At 39.3% G+C, this 19,531-nt stretch overlaps 1 protein-coding gene across 2 annotated transcripts; it reads left to right on the plus strand.

Annotated features, from left to right (window-relative positions):
- The first annotated feature begins 1,738 nt into the window (after positions 1-1,738).
- On the plus strand, positions 1,739-18,273 carry spock3 (SPARC (osteonectin), cwcv and kazal like domains proteoglycan 3). 2 transcript variants are annotated; one of them, XM_068321176.1, is made up of 12 exons: positions 1,739-1,845; positions 1,950-2,030; positions 3,711-3,833; positions 10,152-10,191; positions 12,880-12,988; positions 13,777-13,885; positions 14,012-14,120; positions 14,404-14,517; positions 14,628-14,849; positions 15,581-15,643; positions 15,849-15,986; positions 16,216-18,273. In XM_068321176.1, the coding sequence occupies exons 1-12, from the start codon at positions 1,810-1,812 to the stop codon at positions 16,371-16,373; spliced, it is 1,302 nt and encodes a 433-aa protein (XP_068177277.1). In that variant the 5' UTR covers positions 1,739-1,809; the 3' UTR covers positions 16,374-18,273. The 2 variants fall into 2 exon arrangements, with proteins under 2 accessions (XP_068177277.1, XP_068177278.1); XM_068321177.1 differs by lacking the exons at positions 1,739-1,845; positions 1,950-2,030 and adding an exon at positions 3,409-3,544.
- The last annotated feature ends 1,258 nt before the right edge of the window (positions 18,274-19,531 follow it).

A 19,531-nucleotide genomic window follows, 5' to 3' on the forward strand; every position in this document is an offset into this window, starting at 1 on the left:
GTTAGACCCTAATAAAGTAGATGAGTATAATTTTTAAAAAAAGCGACAGAAGAGGGGAGGTTGTCATAGTGACATGTCAGTGCCCATGGCAACAGATGTTCAACAATAACATAAAGGCGGTGTACAGTAACTACTCGCATCTCATTAGATTGCATAATAAAAGTAAATAAAAATCTGATTACAGTTTTTAATCAAATTGTTTGTGATAATAAAGGGGTTGCATGTGAACTTCTATCTGGTGTGAGTAAATTTGTGCTGGAACGCCTTAGTTTCACACATTTAGGAATGTGGAAAGCCGATGGGACAAATGGGAATAGGATTGAATGCTTGGCTGTCTATCCCCAGACAGGGGGTACACCACTTCAACTCTTCACATCAAATCAACATTTATTGATCACATCAATTTAAGTGGTGAGATTTGATTGATATTTTCAGAAGTAATATTATTTGTATTCGTTCAGCAAGCCTCATAGTCATGTTTTTAATTACAGGCGTTATTGATCAGTCTGACTTTTGTTGCAGTCAACATATTTGTTACACTGTGATGCAAAGTGGTAATGTCATGATCATGTTTACTGTGTAGTCAACTTCTTAAAGTGGAATTACTTTGGTACCCCATCCCTTAGTTTCTCTTCAGGAGTTTTGCACTCCACACCTTCACCTCACTCACCTCACTCAATCTCTTTCCACCCGCCCACAGTTTCAGGGAGCAGGTGCACAGTGACATAGTCACTGGGCTGTGAAATCTCAGCTCCTTGAGACACATTTCATGCCTCTCTTGTCCAACTGCACACACACGCACACACACACACACACACACACACACACACACACACACACACACACACACACACACACACACACACACACACACACACACACACACACACACACACACAGAAGCATACACACTTGAAAGCACACACATCACATTACATTGTGTTTAGCCTGTTTTTCCTTTGAGTGTACCTCTAATTATCATCTCTTTTTTATTGTTTGAGCAAAGATTAAGTCAACGATTTTAAATTTTCATGCATTTATTTACAGAAGAAAACTGGAAAATCGAATTACATCTAGGCAGAGCTGCAACAACAGAAGTCTGCGTGTGGTGGCGTTTGTATGTATGTGAATGTGCGTGTTTCTCCTGCATATGTCTCTGACCACATCTACATCTTTAATGCCAGAGACTGAATAATGCATGAACCTTCTGGCACACGTGCGCACACACACACACACACACACACACACACACACACACACACACACACACACACACACACACACACACACACACACACACACACACATCTAATTTAAAAAAACCACCCAATTTACCACTTCATCTGAACTAATGCCAAAAAGCTCCCACAAAGACATATTCACAGTCGTATACACTGACCTCACAACCCATGTCACAAACATGTGTTCATACATCAACAAAGAACAAGGCAACATGGTTCAAAGAAGACAAACATCTGCAGATCTTCCAACCACAACAGCTTCTCTTGGCCACCAACTTCCTGTTAACATGCTGCACGCTTCCTTTTAGAATGCATGTCTATGTTGTTGTTTTACTTGTATGCAGCTAATTATTCCCCTGCAGTCGGTGCACACCACATGGTAAACTCACTGTGTTTCTCTGAGCAGTCATGCATAGTTCATAGCTCTAATTTGACTTTCAAATATGTGCACACTGCCATCTTTTCCACAGGCCCCCACAAACTCATTTTTTCAACAGCCTCTTATGAAGATGAAGATGTGAGGCCGAGGTTAAGAGTCGTTTCTACAGCAACTGTACATACTTGTGCCATGACCCACCTGACCATGAAACTTCTCCAGATAATGGTAATTATATTAAAGGTCTCACACTTATGTAGCATTTGTGTAAAATGTTTGAATGATTTTTATAATTTTATTTTTTATTTTCTATACTTTATTGACTCTGTTAGGAAGTTCTCTCAAGGAAATCTGGGTTGTCTTTTCTGGAGGAGCAGCGGGCAGCCTCAACCCCACCCTGGGAACAAATCGGGGTTAGCTATCTTGGTCAACGATACATCAGCATAGAGACTGGGGGAACTGCGCTAAAACAGTAAACTTCTGATAAGTGGAAGTCATTATAGCAAACCAAGCCATAGCCACCCATCTCACTATTTCCATTTCTCTTTCCATTTCTTTATGAAAATGCTTTACTAATTGTAGAGAAATTCTCCTCACAGGTGCATTTTATCAGAGAGAGAGTTGGGTTTGTCTCTATATTTAATTGTAGTTCTTTTAATGACATATCAGAAATAAAAAATAATCTTCAAACCTTTCCAGTGCGTGGGATGTGAAAGAGAAAGCACTGAAAAGTCAAAGTGAGGCAGTGAAAGTGAGAAAACTTGGTGACGAATGCAGACCATACTGTATTATGCTGGACACTGAATGATTTGTTAAGTATCCAAATAATGCAAATCATATGCTGCAGCCTTTGCAGTAACAAATTCCAGTGTGTCTGAGATGGCACCACATGAGTGGAACATGAAACTTTAGGCACGATTAGGCTGTTTGCTTACCAGATTGTTTTCCCCCTTTGTCACCCATACGTGTGTTTAGACAGTGAGGGGACACAGCTGCAAACGACAAATCTTTAGATGTCTTAAATCATACATGGCCTTTCTGTCGAAGAATGTTTTTAGTTCTTTGCATGTCTCAGAACACCAACTTCTAACCAAAGAGAAAGGTTTCACCCACCGCCACAAATCATTCAATCTGGTTATATGCAATTACAGTACAGTATTATGGAAACCACATTATCTTGAAGCATTATTTGCAGTCCTGAGCTAACCTTCGCGAGGAATGTATGCAAAAACCCTCTCATGAGTCACTTCTGTCCAAACAAGCCGGAGCAGCTCCCATGGCAGTAACATGAGGGAAATAAAGGAAACCCAGACATATAAACAATAGGCATGTCTGCTCTGCATGTACTTTGGAAAATAAGCATTACATTAATTTCAATGTGGATTGATGGTGCAGAGACTGATTGTTTATTTATTTATTTTGGTTTTGCTCTTTTCTTGTATAGATGCAATCTGTCAGCATTCCCACATCTTTTTAAAAAAAATATATTTTGGGCATTAATACACTAACCTACTCTTCTAACCTGTATAATTGGAGTGTTAAAACTGTATTCTTAACAGTTGACCAGTGGAAACACTTAAGCTGTAGCACGATAACAGAATCAAGACTGTTTCCGAACGTTGTTTCGTTCTGATGAGGGACAGAGAGACAGAAAAATAAAAGAGACAAAGCGCAGGGCCCGCGCACGGTGCCGTGCGCGTTCCCATTTTCCGCTGCGCACAGACAGAGAGAGCGAGAGCAAGACAGAGAGAGAGCGGGGGGGGGGGGGGGGAGGAGAGAGAGAGAGAGAGAGAGAGGAGAGAGAGAGAGAGGAGAGAGAGAGGAGAGAGAGAGAGAGGAGAGAGAGAGGAGAGAGAGAGAGCTGCTCTCACTAGTGACAGAAAGCAGCGGGAGCACATACAGTCTGGAGAGCCGTTGATGCGACAAGGTAGGGATGGGAAAAGCCTCGGCATCGTTGTGTCCAGACGATCAGTATTCATCACTGCGGTGATGCACGTTGAGCCGTCTCGGTCGGCTGTGTCCTGCAGGCTGATCAGATGTCCTCACTGTTGTTGTTGTTGTTGTTGTTGTTGTTATTGTTGGTGTGTCCGCAGATGCTGAGCGTCGCCTTGCTGTGTGTGTGCGCCTTCGCCTTTGGACGTATCTCCGCTCGTTCGGACAGCGGGAATTTTTTGGATGATAAGTGGCTCGCTGGGAGATGGGATAAATTCCGAGATGTAAGTAATATTTCTAGCAGATATTATTACTGCCGCCCCCCTCCTCATTATCTAATTTACACCCCAACCCCCCTCCTAGCCTAGCCCTGTAGCTACGCTCATTGGCTTGTGATCATGCGCTCCTCGTTTTTTGGTTGTGTCCAATCGACGCGTCACAGGGCCCGCTGTGGTTTTGGTTCATCATTTGTCTGTAAATACACAAGTAAAAAGGAACGATCTCTTTCTGTGAGGATGTGAGTATTTGCTTGGCAGAGAAAGCTAAAAAAAAAAAAAAGGCCTCTGCGTAACACAAATGCACATCGACAGGCAGTCCGAGAGGCACCACCGACTTCCCGTAATATACCCGTGATGTGAGCAGGTATGAGGCAGGGTCCCCAGCCGTGAGGCCTCTCTGCTGGTTTTTTTTTTTTTTTAGATGAAAAAAAGAACACTAAAAAAAGTATGAATAGCGATTTAAGCCAGCCAGGATAATAAGTCACTACTTTAAACACTAATCCGTTATGTGTGTGTAATGTTGAGTATGTACAGCCTGTAGTATCACAACAAAAGCACATGCCCCACTGGTGAAGAGAGGAAGATGAAGAAGAGCACGTTGAACTCATGAAGAAACTATGAGTCACAGTGGTAATATTAAAAGAATATTCCATGAGTCTCTGTGACTTTTCATCCCAAGCAGTGATTGTGTTTGAATTGATTTATTTCATCCAAAACAATTTGTGATGGTTTGTCATACATGGTATTTTTTACACTTTTTGTTTTTTTTCCAGTTTCAGTGTTATTAGCATTAAATAATCTTTTTGGGGGGTAAATCACCTTTTTTTTTACATGGTCTGAATCAGATTTGAATCATATTGCTATAGACTGTGAGCATGAACATGGTAGGAGCAAACAGAATTGGGCATTTGAATGTAAATTTTTTTTAAAAAGCCAAACATACGTGAGTACCGATACCGACAGGTGTCTATTACTCGAAGGCTCACACATTCCACTCAGTACACAACAACACTGGGTGCTGCTGCGTGACACATCACCACAATCGTGCCGTGATATCTGTGGCATTATCCAGTGGCTGCTGGCAGTTATTCCTGATTTAGTAACTCATATTTGAAATAGAGTATGAGAGGATTTTTTTTAGTGATTGCAGGCTTATGTTATTATTTGTTTTTTTATTGACACCCATACCTGAGTAGAAACATCAAATAAATAATATCACAATGAGATTCAAGATTAGTCAAGTGTTTTATAGATTCATTGAAATATACTTCATTGATTTTAGGTATCATGTAGAGAGTTTGTTTGAAGTGATGAGTAGGATTTATTCATTCATTTGTGCATCTTTATTAGGACTTAAATTTATTGGAGATGGTCATTTCTGGTTTCAGTGCAAAACCATCAGCTCTTACACTCAAACTGCCCTTGGTCGGTTTGGTACAAACATTTTACAGTGTTCCCATTTTTAAAATTATCACATGCTGAAGTTCTTTTTGATAGGTTAAGAAAATGCCTATTTTTATAATAGCATGACCCTTATAATTTACATTATAATGCTTCAAGTTTAAGATATTCACTTCTGTACTTATGGGAATTAATTCCATATAATACAGAAAGAACAGAATCTGATGTAAAGGATTGAAAATAGCAATGCAGGTCCGAGGTAAAGTGTATTTGTCAGAAGCACATTGCTTCTAACCGCAGAGTACACTCAATGGGTCTATACAAGCAGAAATGATTTGTACACGCTTGCACTTGCTTTCACACATAGGTACACAGTCTCAAGCATGTATGCACATATATGTGCACACGTATGCAAAACAGTTTTTTTATAGGGCTGTGCTTTGCTGCAGAAAACAAAAGGTTAACATAATGCACTTGAGAAAATACAGTTCAGTCACATCACAAGTAATATTACCATTTATTGCACGCATACTTGAGGAATTTTCTCTGAATTAGACCCCTGATTCTTTTTGATGTCAGAGGGAGAGACATAAAAGCAGCAGCATTCCCTTTCAACAATACACACAAGTGCTACTTTTATGAAATACAGGCTTTTGTATTGAACTTGTAACTGAATTTTTCGTCTCTCACTTTCCCTGCACTTAAAAATCAAGTGTGTGAGCTCTTCAGCTCAGGTGGACCCATGTGACACACATTTGGTCCAACCATTTAGCAGAATTGGGATTATGTACATAGGTTGTGTGGACCCAAAGCTAGGAAGGAGATGTCTTTGGCCATATGCAACTCTTTGAGATATACAGTGAGAGAAAAACTTTGATACCAGCTCGATAGATTGGCAGACCTGATGGACCTGAGGGAGTAACAGGGTAATGACAGTAGAAAGGAAGATGACAAAAAGTGCAGTGTATAGTGGTGAACTTAAGGTTATGCATGCATTCATGTCTACCTTGAGGCTGAAGCACTAGAAATGGATGTAGAGCATGAAGCATTATCTGCTCAGAATGTGTGTGGCTTTTATTTCCTGTTTTAATGCTGTGTCCCAGATAGTCTGTGACACTGTATGTCCTTTCACACTGGAATTTATCTATGAACCATATGAAGGTATTCAGCTAAATTGAAAAAAATATTGACATATTTCTCACTTTACTCTTGCCAGTTAGAGTTGCATCAACATGAATTGGCACCTTACTCTCAATGGTATGTAATTGTGCTTATATACTTACATCCAGAGAGTTTGAAGGAACACCAAAGGCCTTGTCTAATTGATATAGTCTCACATAATGGAATATATATATATACTGTATATATACTGTATATATATACTGTATATCAATACTATAATAACATATATCAATAGTGTCATTCTATGTATAGACGATGTATCTCAAGGGACTATTTAGGGAATCTGCAGCTGTTTATTCATGCATATATGCTCTACTGCCTTTGATAGGATCATTTAAAGATGGATAGATGGATGGATGGATGGAAGGATAAATAGGTAGAGAAAGATAGACAGACAGACAGACAGATATATAGATAGAGAGATATTTTACTCATGCAAAAATACTAGGGCTATCTTGATCCTGCAGTAACCCCCCCCCCCCACACACACACACACAGAGTTTTCATGATCTATCATTTAAGAGCTGCTATGACACACCTCCTTCTTGATTGAATGTACTATTCTGTGCCAAAACCTTGTTCTAATGTGATTTAAATTTTATATTTTGGCCATGTACTGTCACTTTGATTTTTCAGCAAGAGCCATTAGTGGGTCTCCTGTTAAGTGCACTAGGAAGGATCTTGGCCACTTATTTACTTAAAGTCCTGCTAGGGTGGCAGGAGAGGCCCGGGGCTGTCTGTGCTGTGCTGATGTCATCTCCCTTTTTTTTTTTTTTTTTTGCATTCTGCTCTGATTACTGGACCTTGATTCTCTTTTAGCACTGCCAAAAGATTAGATAAGGAGGAGGAAGAAGATTTAACAATGGATGGACCAAACACAACAAATATATGAATGACACTTATGGCAGCATGACATCATGGAATAGGAGTAAATTCATTTCTTGTTTATCTCATTAGAGTAGATAAACATTTTTCCTCTGTTCATTTCAAATTCTTTTCTCTAGGTTTTTTACCGTACACATCTATCCTGCCCTGTTTGTCATTTGGAGGGTGAATGATGTAGGGGAGGTACAAAGCTTGAGGCCTTTTCCACTTCAAAGCACCTCAGTGTGCATTTCTCTACATTTGTGCTTGCATGCATGCGACAAGCTTGAGCAGGACAAGTAGAGCCGGTATAGGGGAAAAGTGCACATATTTCTACTGCTAGACGTTAAGTTGAAGGCAGCAAGGAGACAAGAAAGGCATGGAAGCCATTAGGACACGAGTATAGGGGTTGATAAGCTTTGTCAGAGGCAACATATTAGTGAGGACTTATTTCTGTACACAGATAGAGAAAAAACACACAAAATGAGGATGCAAATTACTTATTTTAGGATAGTAATCAACAGAGCCAAATGCACACATGGTTCTGTCTATCTATTTGTGCACATGAGTGAAAAAAAGATTGCTGTAACTGCAAGTAGTGAGAGAAGAATAGAGGTGGAATTGGAGACGAACGCAATTTTAAAATTAGCTATTTTTGGCGTACACTCAAGACCTTTTTTGTTGTTTTTGGAAAGTGGGTGGCTGGTTGCATGTGTGTTTTCATACAGTTGGGAACACATAGTCCAAGTACGCAGACTGTGCATATAGACGCATTAGAGATCACACGTAGAGATCACAATGTGCCTCCACAGTTCTGACCATTGGTAACACCCAGAAGTTCGTGGGAGTTGAGGCGTGGGTGTGATCGTTTGATTGGTAGAGTTCAACTGTTCTGCTACTGATACATTTAGATTTACCTGTATTGAGGCCCTGGTGATTAATCATACAATTTCCACACCTTTACGAAAACACTAACACACCTAATTCACTAAAAGACCTATTTGAAATTTTAATTTTATTTAACGTAGTCATTAAGGTGATGATTGAATCCTGGACTGAATTCAGCTGAATAATTGTTAAGGTAATGATTTACACCTTCACTGTCCTGTCTTCACACAGCTGGTTGAGTTTACAATGACTCATAATTGATAACGACTTTATAACTGACCCTATGATCATAGTGGATTTCTCTGCCAGCTACACATCACCATATAAAATGCAATGCACACAGATTACTATAATACGATAAATCAGCGCTTGTGAGAGTTTGAGGTAATTGTGCATGTAGACCTTATTGAACAAGTAAAACGAGCTTTTACTCATTTATAACCGCAACTGGCACCTATTGGCAGAGATGATCACAACATAGGTTTGTGCAGACCAACAACACAGGCTTTAATTGGTGGATGAGGCACTCATGTCAGTGCAATCACGCCTGTCAGTGCAATCACGCCTTATGTTGACAAGATGCCACTCCGATTTGTCTTTCTATTTGTTCTGAGAATGAAGTGACACACGAACAGACACACACATACAGATACACAACAAAGAGAGAGACAGAGAGAGACAGAGAGACAGAGGGAAGGAACACTTACAAATTTGTTTTTTTCTGGGTGTAACTCAAAAAAAAAAAAAAAAATTATTTTCTGAGTTACACCCAGTCAGCAGATAAATGAAGTACTTTCATGACTCACCAGTAAACTAGTAAATTTATGAGTAAATTTAGATAGTAAATTTGTACTACTATTTAGAGGCAAATGATTATACTAATGTGTAGCTTATGTATTGATCCACTACATTTTATGCCCCTGTCCTTTTGTACTGCCACATGTCCTGTAGTTTCCTTATGTCCATACTGTACATGTAATTTTCCATCCCCATCCGCTCAGTTCATTTTCAAATTTCATGGTTTGCAGGGTCCCTAAGGTGTGCAGATTATAATTGGTTTCTCCAATTTCCCTCCTTTTCTTTTCGAGGCACTTTTTAACTTCTTTGAACAATTTTGCTGACATTTAGGTATTGCTGGGTGTTCGCTCTATGTACATCAATATAAATGGGGGTTTTCCAATAGCTGAACCATCTGGGTATTTGGGTGCCAATTTTTTAGTCAGTTTAATTTGTCATTCAATTTCAAAGTTGGCTAATGCCCTCAATTAAATTGTGGGGGCAAAAATCAGTTGACAAAGTGGCAACCACAATGTTACCAGTCTGCTGAGACACACTGACCAGCAATGGATTTAACCATAACAGTAAAGTTTTAATTGTTTAGGGACAGAGAAAGAACTTAATATTAATAAATTACTGAAATGATCCAAATTTCTGTATTTCTTTATTTTTTGTATTATTAGGCTCTGCATACAGCAACCAACTGAGTGGATTAACATTACCGTACTCTCTTGTATAAAATGTGGCATTTAATTGTAGGATTTTCCTCAGATTAATATGTTCTCTCTTGGGTAATATGGCTTATGCCACTTTATATTTATATTTTATATTAAAGAATCCCACTAGTTGTTATATAAATGCTCATATACATAAATCATGACTTTCAGCTGCCAAAGCATCAACATTATCTTAACTGAGTAAATGCTTCCTCCAGCGTTGTGCTTGACAGTGTGTTGCTGTGTTTGTGTTTCCAAATCAGTGTCATTAATTCTGCTAACTCTCCTAAAAAAGAAAAACCTAATCAAATTAAATTCTTTCTCCTTAACGCCTTCTCATAAAGGAAGTGGAGGTTTGTATGACTGCTTAATATGTACCTTATTCATTTGCATGATTGTGTCTGAACAGTCCTCTTGTTCCAGCTATGCATTATACACTCTAGATATCATCAGTTTTAATATTTTTCATGACTTTTATTGGTTAACACTGTTTCAGGAGCCTGGAACATGGACTCCAACCAAGCCCTTTGACCAAGGTGAGTGAGGGAAAAGAGAGTCCAGTACTGTTTACTGTCAGAAAACAAACTAGCAAACAAAACAACAACAACAACAACAACAGGAGAACAGATTAATATACATTATCTATTTCACAGCTTTAAATGTAATGTTTTATTTTTCAGAAATGTGCAGTTAAATCATTTACTCGACATAATGGATACCTGCTTTAATGGACACAGTGGTGAACAATCATACCACTTAGTCATGATTATGTTTCTTCCCTGAAAGACAGAAACATTTTGTCACCAGTCAGCTCTATGACTCATTATAGCAGTGAGGAAAGGATGGTGAAGATCTCATAAGTGAAAACCTTCATTAGGCAAATTTTGACATTCACACTAGCTATTAGTGTACATTTATGCTTGTGTATGAGTTGCTATTTCCATGCTATCCACATCTTTTCACTACGCCACGAGTTGGCGTAAGCTTATACATGCATACTAGCGCAGCAGGATAATATAATCACATTCACTCTCACTTATCGCTATATCCTAGGACACACTCACATACTGTACATGTATCCACGCAATACGCGCTGACATGTCAGGGAAACAATAGCATTAGACAGTGCGTTGGAGGATGGAGGCAGGATAATCTGCCAAAGCTGCTCAGGGATTACTGTAAGGTTCTTTTATAGCAGAGGTCATTTACAAACTGTTCTGGGATCAGCCTTACATTTGAGGGACCTATGGCACTGAGCAAGAGCACACATGAGACTGGCAGTCAGTGCTGGCTGATTTAAGATCAGACGAAGCTTCTGTAACCAGTTCCATCTGTTTTTAGCTGAAGGGGACTTAACAGTATTATGAGTACAGTGTGAGAGACACATCAACAGTATACTGTAGTGAGCAGTGGCTGGGATCAACTCTCACACTCACACAGAGAGTGATCTAACATTTTAGCTGCATAGTCTAGATCTGGTAAACAGTTATAACAAATACATTGTTTTGACCAGGTATCATTGACTTCAGGATTATAAAGACAATAGGAAATGGTACCTCCAACAACATTTACTCTCTGGTTACAAACACTTCCAATCCTCCATCCATCCATCCATTTTCTTGTAGACGACGCGATCGTAATCGTCTCATGTACAGCCGCTTTCTACTTTGTGGGCCACAAGTTGGTCTAAACACATAATACACACAATAGACACACAAAACGTCATTTTTAGCAATCTTTTTAACAAGGCAAATAATTGTCCAGTACATAAATCAACAGTGTGATAAAAGTCTTGGCTCCCCAGATCTTTTTTTTTTTTTCAAACTAGTTTTTATTGATGGTTTTTTCAATTTTTCCAAAAACATCTACAAGACAATAGACAGTTAACAAACTTAAATAGACCGATATTCAGGAGTTGTTGTTCCATTGTCCTTTCTCTTATCCCCTTGTAGTCTCATAGATTTCTGTCCTGTAGTCCTCGTAGCTGACTTGGTGTTTGAAAGACCTCATTTCCATTTCTGCTGTGCTTCCTGCGGTCTTAAGCGATGTGTCAACCTCTCCATTATGTAGATCTCACCATGTAGATGATTCCACTCCACCCCATTTCCTAACGATTGCCTTCTTACATGATACTGACAGTATTTTAAGAAAATATGTATCATTTGTTTGTACTGTATATTCCTATCAGCTGATTTTAGATTACACATATATAAGGTCATTTACTTCATAGTGAAATTAACATCAAATACCTTCTGTAGTGAAACTCCATCCAGAATGTCAGTTTCTTGGGGCATTTAAAAATATGAAAGTGATTGGCACCTACTGCTCCACATTCTCTCCAACATGGAATTGTCTACTCGTAGGCTGCCTGTTGTATTTGGCCCAGATCTGACGTCACTTTCATGGAAATTTGGCCCACATTTGTTTTGAGAACCACTTTAATTTAGCCATATTGGTTGGTTGAGAGCACAAACTGCTCTTTAAAGTCCCACCATGGCGTCTAAATGAGGTTCATGTCCAGACTCTGGATGGGCCACTCACAAATATGAATTTTTTTTCCGTTTGAAATGTCATAGGTGGACATTCTCTGGTGGATATTATTGCTGCATAGCCAAGTTGTGCTTTAGCTTCAACTCATAGATTGATGACAAATTTTCACTCATTCATCCATTGAGGCATTTGTTTGGTGACTTTTAAATAGTGGAGCCATGAACACTGACCTTGATTCAGGTCAAATAGGTGTGCAAGCTCTCAAAGGATTTTCAGAAGGTTGGACAGTTCTGGGAAAGTTCGCTATTGTTCCACGTTGTCTCTGTTGGTAGATAATGCTTCTCAGTGTGAATCTGTGGCATCCCATCACCATCTTTTATAGGTATGCATGCCATTATAAGACTTAATAGCCAACTTAATGCTTCTGAAAATGGTCCATTCAAGTGATGATTATTGAACAGTGCTGTTAGACCCGGGTGTGTGGAGTCCAGCTGCAACCAGTTATTAAATTTGCTTTCTTTAGCTTCAAAAGGAGCAGATACCGTTTCACACAGGTGATTTAGGTGAAGGATAATGCTTTTTTTTTATGGAATAAAACTATCATTAAAAACATTTAAAGCATTTTGTTTTGCCTCAGGTTGCCCTTGTTTTATGTTAAGGAGCAAATGGCACAGCCAAAAGTAAAGCGTGTAGCACACCAAAGACTTCTAAATCTGTCTCTTTTGTCTTCTAAGGCCTTGATCCAGCCAAAGACCCCTGTCTTAAAATCAAATGCAGTCGCCACAAGGTGTGTGTGGCTGAGGATTATAAGACTGCCTCTTGTGTAAGCCAGAGAAGAGTTAGGTAAGAAAATACACACTCCCTCACATGCATACAGTACACAGGTGCACACAAAGCAAGTTTTTTGCTCTTTGAAAGAGGTGTAAGGTGTCAAAGCTGAACCTTGGTTTCAAATTTTAGCATCTGTTTTGAACACATCGTGCTGCATGATAAGCTGCAACACAACAACCAGTGAGGCGACTTTATCTGGTTTCTAGCTAGCTTGCCTGGCTCTTTTGTGACTAATGTTGTGTTACATTACTTTTTTTAATTTCAATGTCCCCCTCAGTGGGACAAGCCTTACAACTGACACAAAGTCCTGCCAAGTGAAATGAATGGGCTTTGTATGTGTTTATGTGTGTTTGTGTGTGTGTCCATTTGTGACACTGCAGCCTGGACAGAAGACAGTAACGCCACATTGACCTCATTTTGCATTCGAAAACGCAATTACCATTACACAGTGTGAGCACATCAGAAAATAATCATTCCTAAATCCTAATCCTTGTGTTATTTCTGAAATTGATGTTAGAACAAGGAAATGGATTGCAGTTAGAAAATACTCTGGAAATATTACTTTTGAATGTCGGTAAGAGGATGAACGGCGCATTATGATGGAGACAATGACATTCAAAATAAGTTCATGTGCAATCAGATATTTTGTGTGAGTGTGTGTGTGTGTGTGTGTGTGTGTGTGTGTGTGTGTGTGTGTGTGTGTGTGTGTGTGTGTGTGTGTGTGTGTGTGTGTGTGTGTGTGTGTGTGTGTGTGTGTGTGTGTGTGTGTGAGAAGTAAGTCTTCTAAATTTCCTCTCTAGTTTTAAAGATGCCAACTTGTACCAGAATCCAGGGTCAAAGTGCAAACCCTGCCCCGTGGTCCACCCCTCCCCAGTCTGTGGAACCGATGGCCATGCTTACTCCACCAAGGTATCTGTGCAAACAATCACTTGATCTCTCTCCTCATGCTATAGACACCTGAGTATCCATGTGTCACACTTAGGCTCATGAGGCAAGTATCTTGACGTGACTTACTCTCCTTGCTCACCCTTTCAGTGTAAATTAGACTACCAGGCGTGTATCACAGGAAAGAAGATAGCTGTCAAGTGTCCCGGCATGTGTCCTTGCCCCGCTCAGCCTGAAAAGAGCTCTGCAGAGAAGAAAGGTACAAGGATCTACACTCCACACAGCAAGCTAGAAAACATTGCAGTGTAAACTGTCCTTGGTTAAAAAGTCTTTGATGGCATCCAAGCCTACGTATATTAATGCCCTCTCCAGCCAAGTTAAAGCCCTTGTACCCTGATAAAATATCATTTTGTGTGATCTTGAATCTTTAGGGCAGCTGTGCTATAGATGACTCTAACTTCTCACCTTCACAAGGGAGTAGGGGGGAGGGGCATTAAAGAATCAATTTCTCATCATTAATCATTAGTGTTATTGCTCCTTAGTGTGCAGTGAGTCAGACTTGAAGGAGGTGGTGAGTCGTTTGAGAGATTGGTTCAGAGTGCTGCATGAGAATGGCAACCACAAGCGAGTCAAGATCCAGAAACCAGAGAAGAACAGTGAGTCACATGTTGTAATTATGTGATCATGTTGTTCTTCACAAATGATCACAGGCACTGGCGCAGCGGCTGCTTGTACCTGCTCTCATGGTTTAATTTTTCTCTGGCAGAATTTGAGGTTGGGGCATCGCCGATTTGTAAGGACCCTCTGGGTTGGATGTTCTCCCGATTGGACACAAACTTTGACCTCCAACTGGACCAATCAGAGATCAAGAGCCTCTACCTGGACAGGAATGAGCCATGCTCTGATGCATTCTTCAAATCATGTGACAAACGTGTAGACAAAGTGATTACCAGCTCTGAGTGGTGCACATGCTTCCAGAGGTACACGGGTATGTTATCGCCCTGCACTCACATGCTAATACAGATACTTAAAATAGCATTTACACGTGTGCATAGAAAAACAGATACCAGTTTGTTCGGATAGTTTTTATTTTTATAATGTATTTGCTTTTTTAAATTCCCAGATATCCAAACTTTGCCTGTTAAAGACAAACAATGTCAAATCTCTTACCTCCTCATTATAGTTATGTTCATATGCAATCTTTCCGGTTTATGAGGGGTTTAAAAGTTGGAATACTTTTTTAAAACATGTGATCTTTGCTCCATTTTACTTCATTATGAGGATAATTACCCAGTCTGAGCAGCAACTTTGGAGAGCATCGTGCTAGGATAACCGATACTATGAGGACTAGACCACATTCATTGAACTTGAAATACTCGTATTTCCAACTAACATCTAAAGATAAGGAAATAACTCCCAGTTTCTCAGAGGTTTTATTTTACTTTTGCACTCAAACACAAGCGCTCTGTAAAATATAATAAATCAAAATACAATGCAGTGCATTGAAATTCCATTGTATTTTATGGACAAAAAGAAAGTGCAGCTGAGTTTACACAACTGCGCTTAAAAAAGCAAAGACAACAGGATGACATGCACCACGACAACGGCAAAAAGAACATAAAGCAAGGAAGCAACAATCTCACAAACAGATGTATTCACAAAAATGAAGTCTGCAGTTTTTCTACCGCAGTCACCAGAGTCCCTGTCTTTTCTTTTCAGATTCTCCTTGTAAAGCAGAGCTGTCCGGCATCAACAAAAAGCAAGCAGGGAAAAAGCTGCTTGGTGAGACAAAGACTCTCTCTCCTCTCTCTCTCTCTCTCCTCTCTCTCTCTCTCTCTCTCTCTCTCTCTCTCTCTCTCTCTCTCTCTCTCTCTCTCTCTCTCTCTCTCTCTCTCTCTCTCACACACACATGCGCACACAGAGAAGTTTACACACAAACATTGTGCTATCTTTATTTATTGTGTGCATCTCGTGTTCTTGCTGACAGGTCAGTATCTGCCATCCTGTGATGAGGAAGGTTACTACAGATCCCACCAGTGTCACAGCAGCAGTGGCCAATGCTGGTGCGTGGATCGCTATGGCAATGAAGTGACTGGTTCACGCGTCCATGGCCCAGCAAACTGTGGTAGGCAAACCTCCTGGGAGAATTCTGCTGTATGTCAGTGTGGTTTGTTTTTTTTACATTTTTGGAACAATGCGTTTGTGTCATTAAAGTATTACGTGAGGTGACAGACATTTTTGACTTGGTCCAAGTTCCCTTGAAGACACATGGCTAAAGTAGTTTCATACTTAATTCGCGGATGTGAAAGTACCACAAATTTTCTTGTAAGATTGGGTTTCGTTTCTGTTTCTAGGCGTGATTTTGGAATCCTCTGGGGACCTTGGCAGCGGCGACTTGCTGTTCACTGACGACGATGAAGATTCCTTTGTCCTCAATGACCAGGCCAGCATGGATCATGAGGATGATGAAGATGAGGAGGATGATGACATCAATGATGAATACTTGTCATAATTTTTTTAAAAGAAAACAAAAAATGAAAAAAAGAGAAAACTGTTTGTTTGTTCAAACTGCACGTTTCTAGGCGACTCCCCAGGCAGATACTTAATCGTACTAACAGCCTACGGACTACTGTGTGTATCGTTCGTCCATTAGTAAAAAAAAAATACTCCTGGCAAATGTTTATGATTTATCTTCTTATAGAATGTGATTGGTAATTGGCACTTACTTATGTGTCAGCCAATCAGAGAACATGACAAGGACTAATTGACAAACAATTCAGTGCTTTGGATTTGGTCGCTTGTGCAAAGACCTCTCCTTTCATTGGCAAGTCCATGTGTTCTAGTCGTCTTGTCTTTGTGCAGCACTCCTGATTCCTGAGTGTTTTGATGCCTGAGGCAAAATATTAAAGAGATTCCCATTTCTCATTACTTCATTCCCTTTTCTCTCCTCTTTCCTTCCTTCCCCTGTTCTTCAACCCTTTTTATCCCTTATCAAATGTATCCTGTGTATAGGTGGGATGTTGATGATTTAGATAAGAGACTATTGCACTCTGTAGGTTTCTTTTCATCTTAATTTTTGTAAATGTGACTGTAACTGTGTGGAAAAACAAGGTAAGTGTTAGACATACTTCATTAGGAGAATTAAGAGAAGAAGAAAAAAAAAACAATCTACATGCTAGCTGCGTTCATTGAGACAGTTTGAGTCAAATCATCTCAAAGGCTTGGCAATAGGAAGCCACAAATTTACTGCTTCTCCAGTGGTGTTGAGAGGGGAAATATTATTTTTTATCTATTTTTCTAATCCATTGTTGGTAGATGGGAATATGTTTCAGAAACAGAAGCGGAGAGTAAACTCAAAATGTGGTGACAAATCTCTTGAAGCATGTACAGGTGAAACTGAACTGTGGTAAAATGGTTAGCTATCCCTAATGAAAACCATCTCAGCTCACACCACAGCATTTGCTTGTAGAGTTTGATGTTTCAAATTTTAATAATGAGTTTTTATTTTGATTTGTACCTAATTTGTGCTTGCAGGTGTAATGGAATAAATCTCCAGCACAGTTAATGAAACAACACAGCCAAGAAGATTTGTTAGATATATAGAATATGGTGTGCCTTTTACTGGTGAAGACAGATGCCAGAAATAGTGGAAGAAACATGCTTAGTGTACCAAATAAAGCATGTCTTTACAATAAATAAGACTGGTTTGGTTTCAAGCTACTTGATTCTGGTTGAGTGTTGGTATGGGTTGTGATCTAGGTCTCATGATGGTGTTTAATGGCCTATGTGTTTGATTGGTTATTATAGGATAGAATGTAGAGAAGCACAGATATGGTTATCAGTTACAGATTAAAAATTAAAAATGGTTTATATATTAGTATATTGGCTAGAGGAAGATTTGGTTTAAACAGTTTTATACAGTTATGGTATTTTACCTTTAGGCTTGATTCGTACTTAATCTACTATAACAATTTAGCGTAATATCTCATTGTTCAAAGCTCAATCTAATCCCATTTGTGTGTTCTTTATAAATTCAGTGATGGTTTGCGCAGACCTGGGATTTGATGATCTTTAGTTTTCAGTTATTTATCTGCTGTTAGACTTCATTTTCAATCAAACATCTGTTAAAATTCCAAGTTGAAACCTGAGAAGTGCCATGTAACTGTCTAATTTCTTTTTTTTTTTCATCCCCTCACTCCTTTTAAATCATAATTCCAATTCACTTTACGAAATGGAAAACATTTCAGTCTGAAAGTGTGATGAGATGCAAATACTTTTGGTGACCTCAGACACTTTAACCACTCTCAACCAATCACACTGTAAGCTCTGATAGCTTTTAAAGGTTATGATACAAAAGCATTTTTACAGTGTATGTATAATTTGCTGAAATAAAAGTTATATTGACCAATGTTTGATTGACTGCACATCCGTGAGTGTTATTAAGAGGACAGTCATGACTATATGACAAACCCTTGTTTCTAAGTATGCAGGTTTTGTTTCCATGTTTAAGATATAGATAAAGGTGGAAGTTCAAAGATGGTTCAGCTGATGGCGGTCAGGAGTGACACACTGCTTGTTTCGTGGCACTGTTCTCTATGCAGGAAAGTTACTGCGCTATGCTGGAGAAGAGCAGGTGAATATTTTTTTGAGTCACCATCAACCCACACCGTGCATGCATGTATGCACACACATATGAATTAGAATTGAACAAAGGCATATGCATTGACCTGGAAAAGTTTTACTTACCTTTTCTTCAAACATCCCACCAGAGTAAGCAATCTGATAGGAAATTGCACAATACTTACAACTTTGTGTGTGTGCGCGTGACAGCTTCTTCAGGCAGGGAAGTCAGTCTGTTTCTATCTATAATGTTTATTTTCACACACCACTTCATCCCATGTGTGCTGACTATAGAAATGTGCAGACACCATCTCATTTCCACACAGCGCTCTCCGTTTGAAAGTGTCCCACCATAAAAGGTGATCTGCCAGCGCTTAGGAAGACAATTTGGCTTCATGCTAATGGGAAATGCCTCAGATTGCAGGAAGCACTTACGACGTTCAGAAAGCAGGTTTCCTGGATAAGAAACATTCTGTGACGCAGGTTACTTTATTTCTTCCCCATTCTGCTGCACAATGACCTATCGTATTAGATATCACTGGCTACACTTGTGTTATTAAACATCATTGATAAAGAGATATCACAATATTTGAATGTGTTTAGCACCACAAATACCATCTCAGTTCATAGATACTAAACAGTTAAAGATACATTTCATACATTTTCATTTTGAGTCCTATCTATCTATCTATCTATCTATCTATCTATCTATCTATCTATCTATCTATCTATCTATCTATCTATATTTTTAATTGGGGTCATACCCGTCAGTGTACATGAAAGCTCTCCACAAAATGTTTGCCACTGAGGGATTTTGAGGAAAAATTGTTCAATCATGAGTCTCTCTCTCTCACACACACACACACACACACACGCGCGCACGTACACACAGACACAGATCAATGGAACTGATTGCTGTAACTCAAACCATTATTTGTCAACAGGGCTTGATATTGATATTCGATGCCTTTAAAGAATCTCTAGAAAGTAGGATAAAAACGTCAGTGAAATGAACAATGCATTGGGTTACTTCAGTGGCTTTAAACATTC

This window comes from Antennarius striatus, chromosome 8 (assembly GCF_040054535.1).
Source record: "Antennarius striatus isolate MH-2024 chromosome 8, ASM4005453v1, whole genome shotgun sequence".
Classification (NCBI taxonomy): domain Eukaryota; kingdom Metazoa; phylum Chordata; class Actinopteri; order Lophiiformes; family Antennariidae; genus Antennarius; species Antennarius striatus.

Coding starts and splice junctions, on each gene's coding strand:
- spock3 (XM_068321176.1), top strand. CDS start 1,810: ATGACCCACCTGACCATGAAACTTCTCCAGATAATG. Junction 14,121..14,403: donor GAGCTCTGCAGAGAAGAAAG/GTACAAGGATCT, acceptor ATTGCTCCTTAG/TGTGCAGTGAGTCAGACTTG. Junction 15,987..16,215: donor CCATGGCCCAGCAAACTGTG/GTAGGCAAACCT, acceptor TTCTGTTTCTAG/GCGTGATTTTGGAATCCTCT.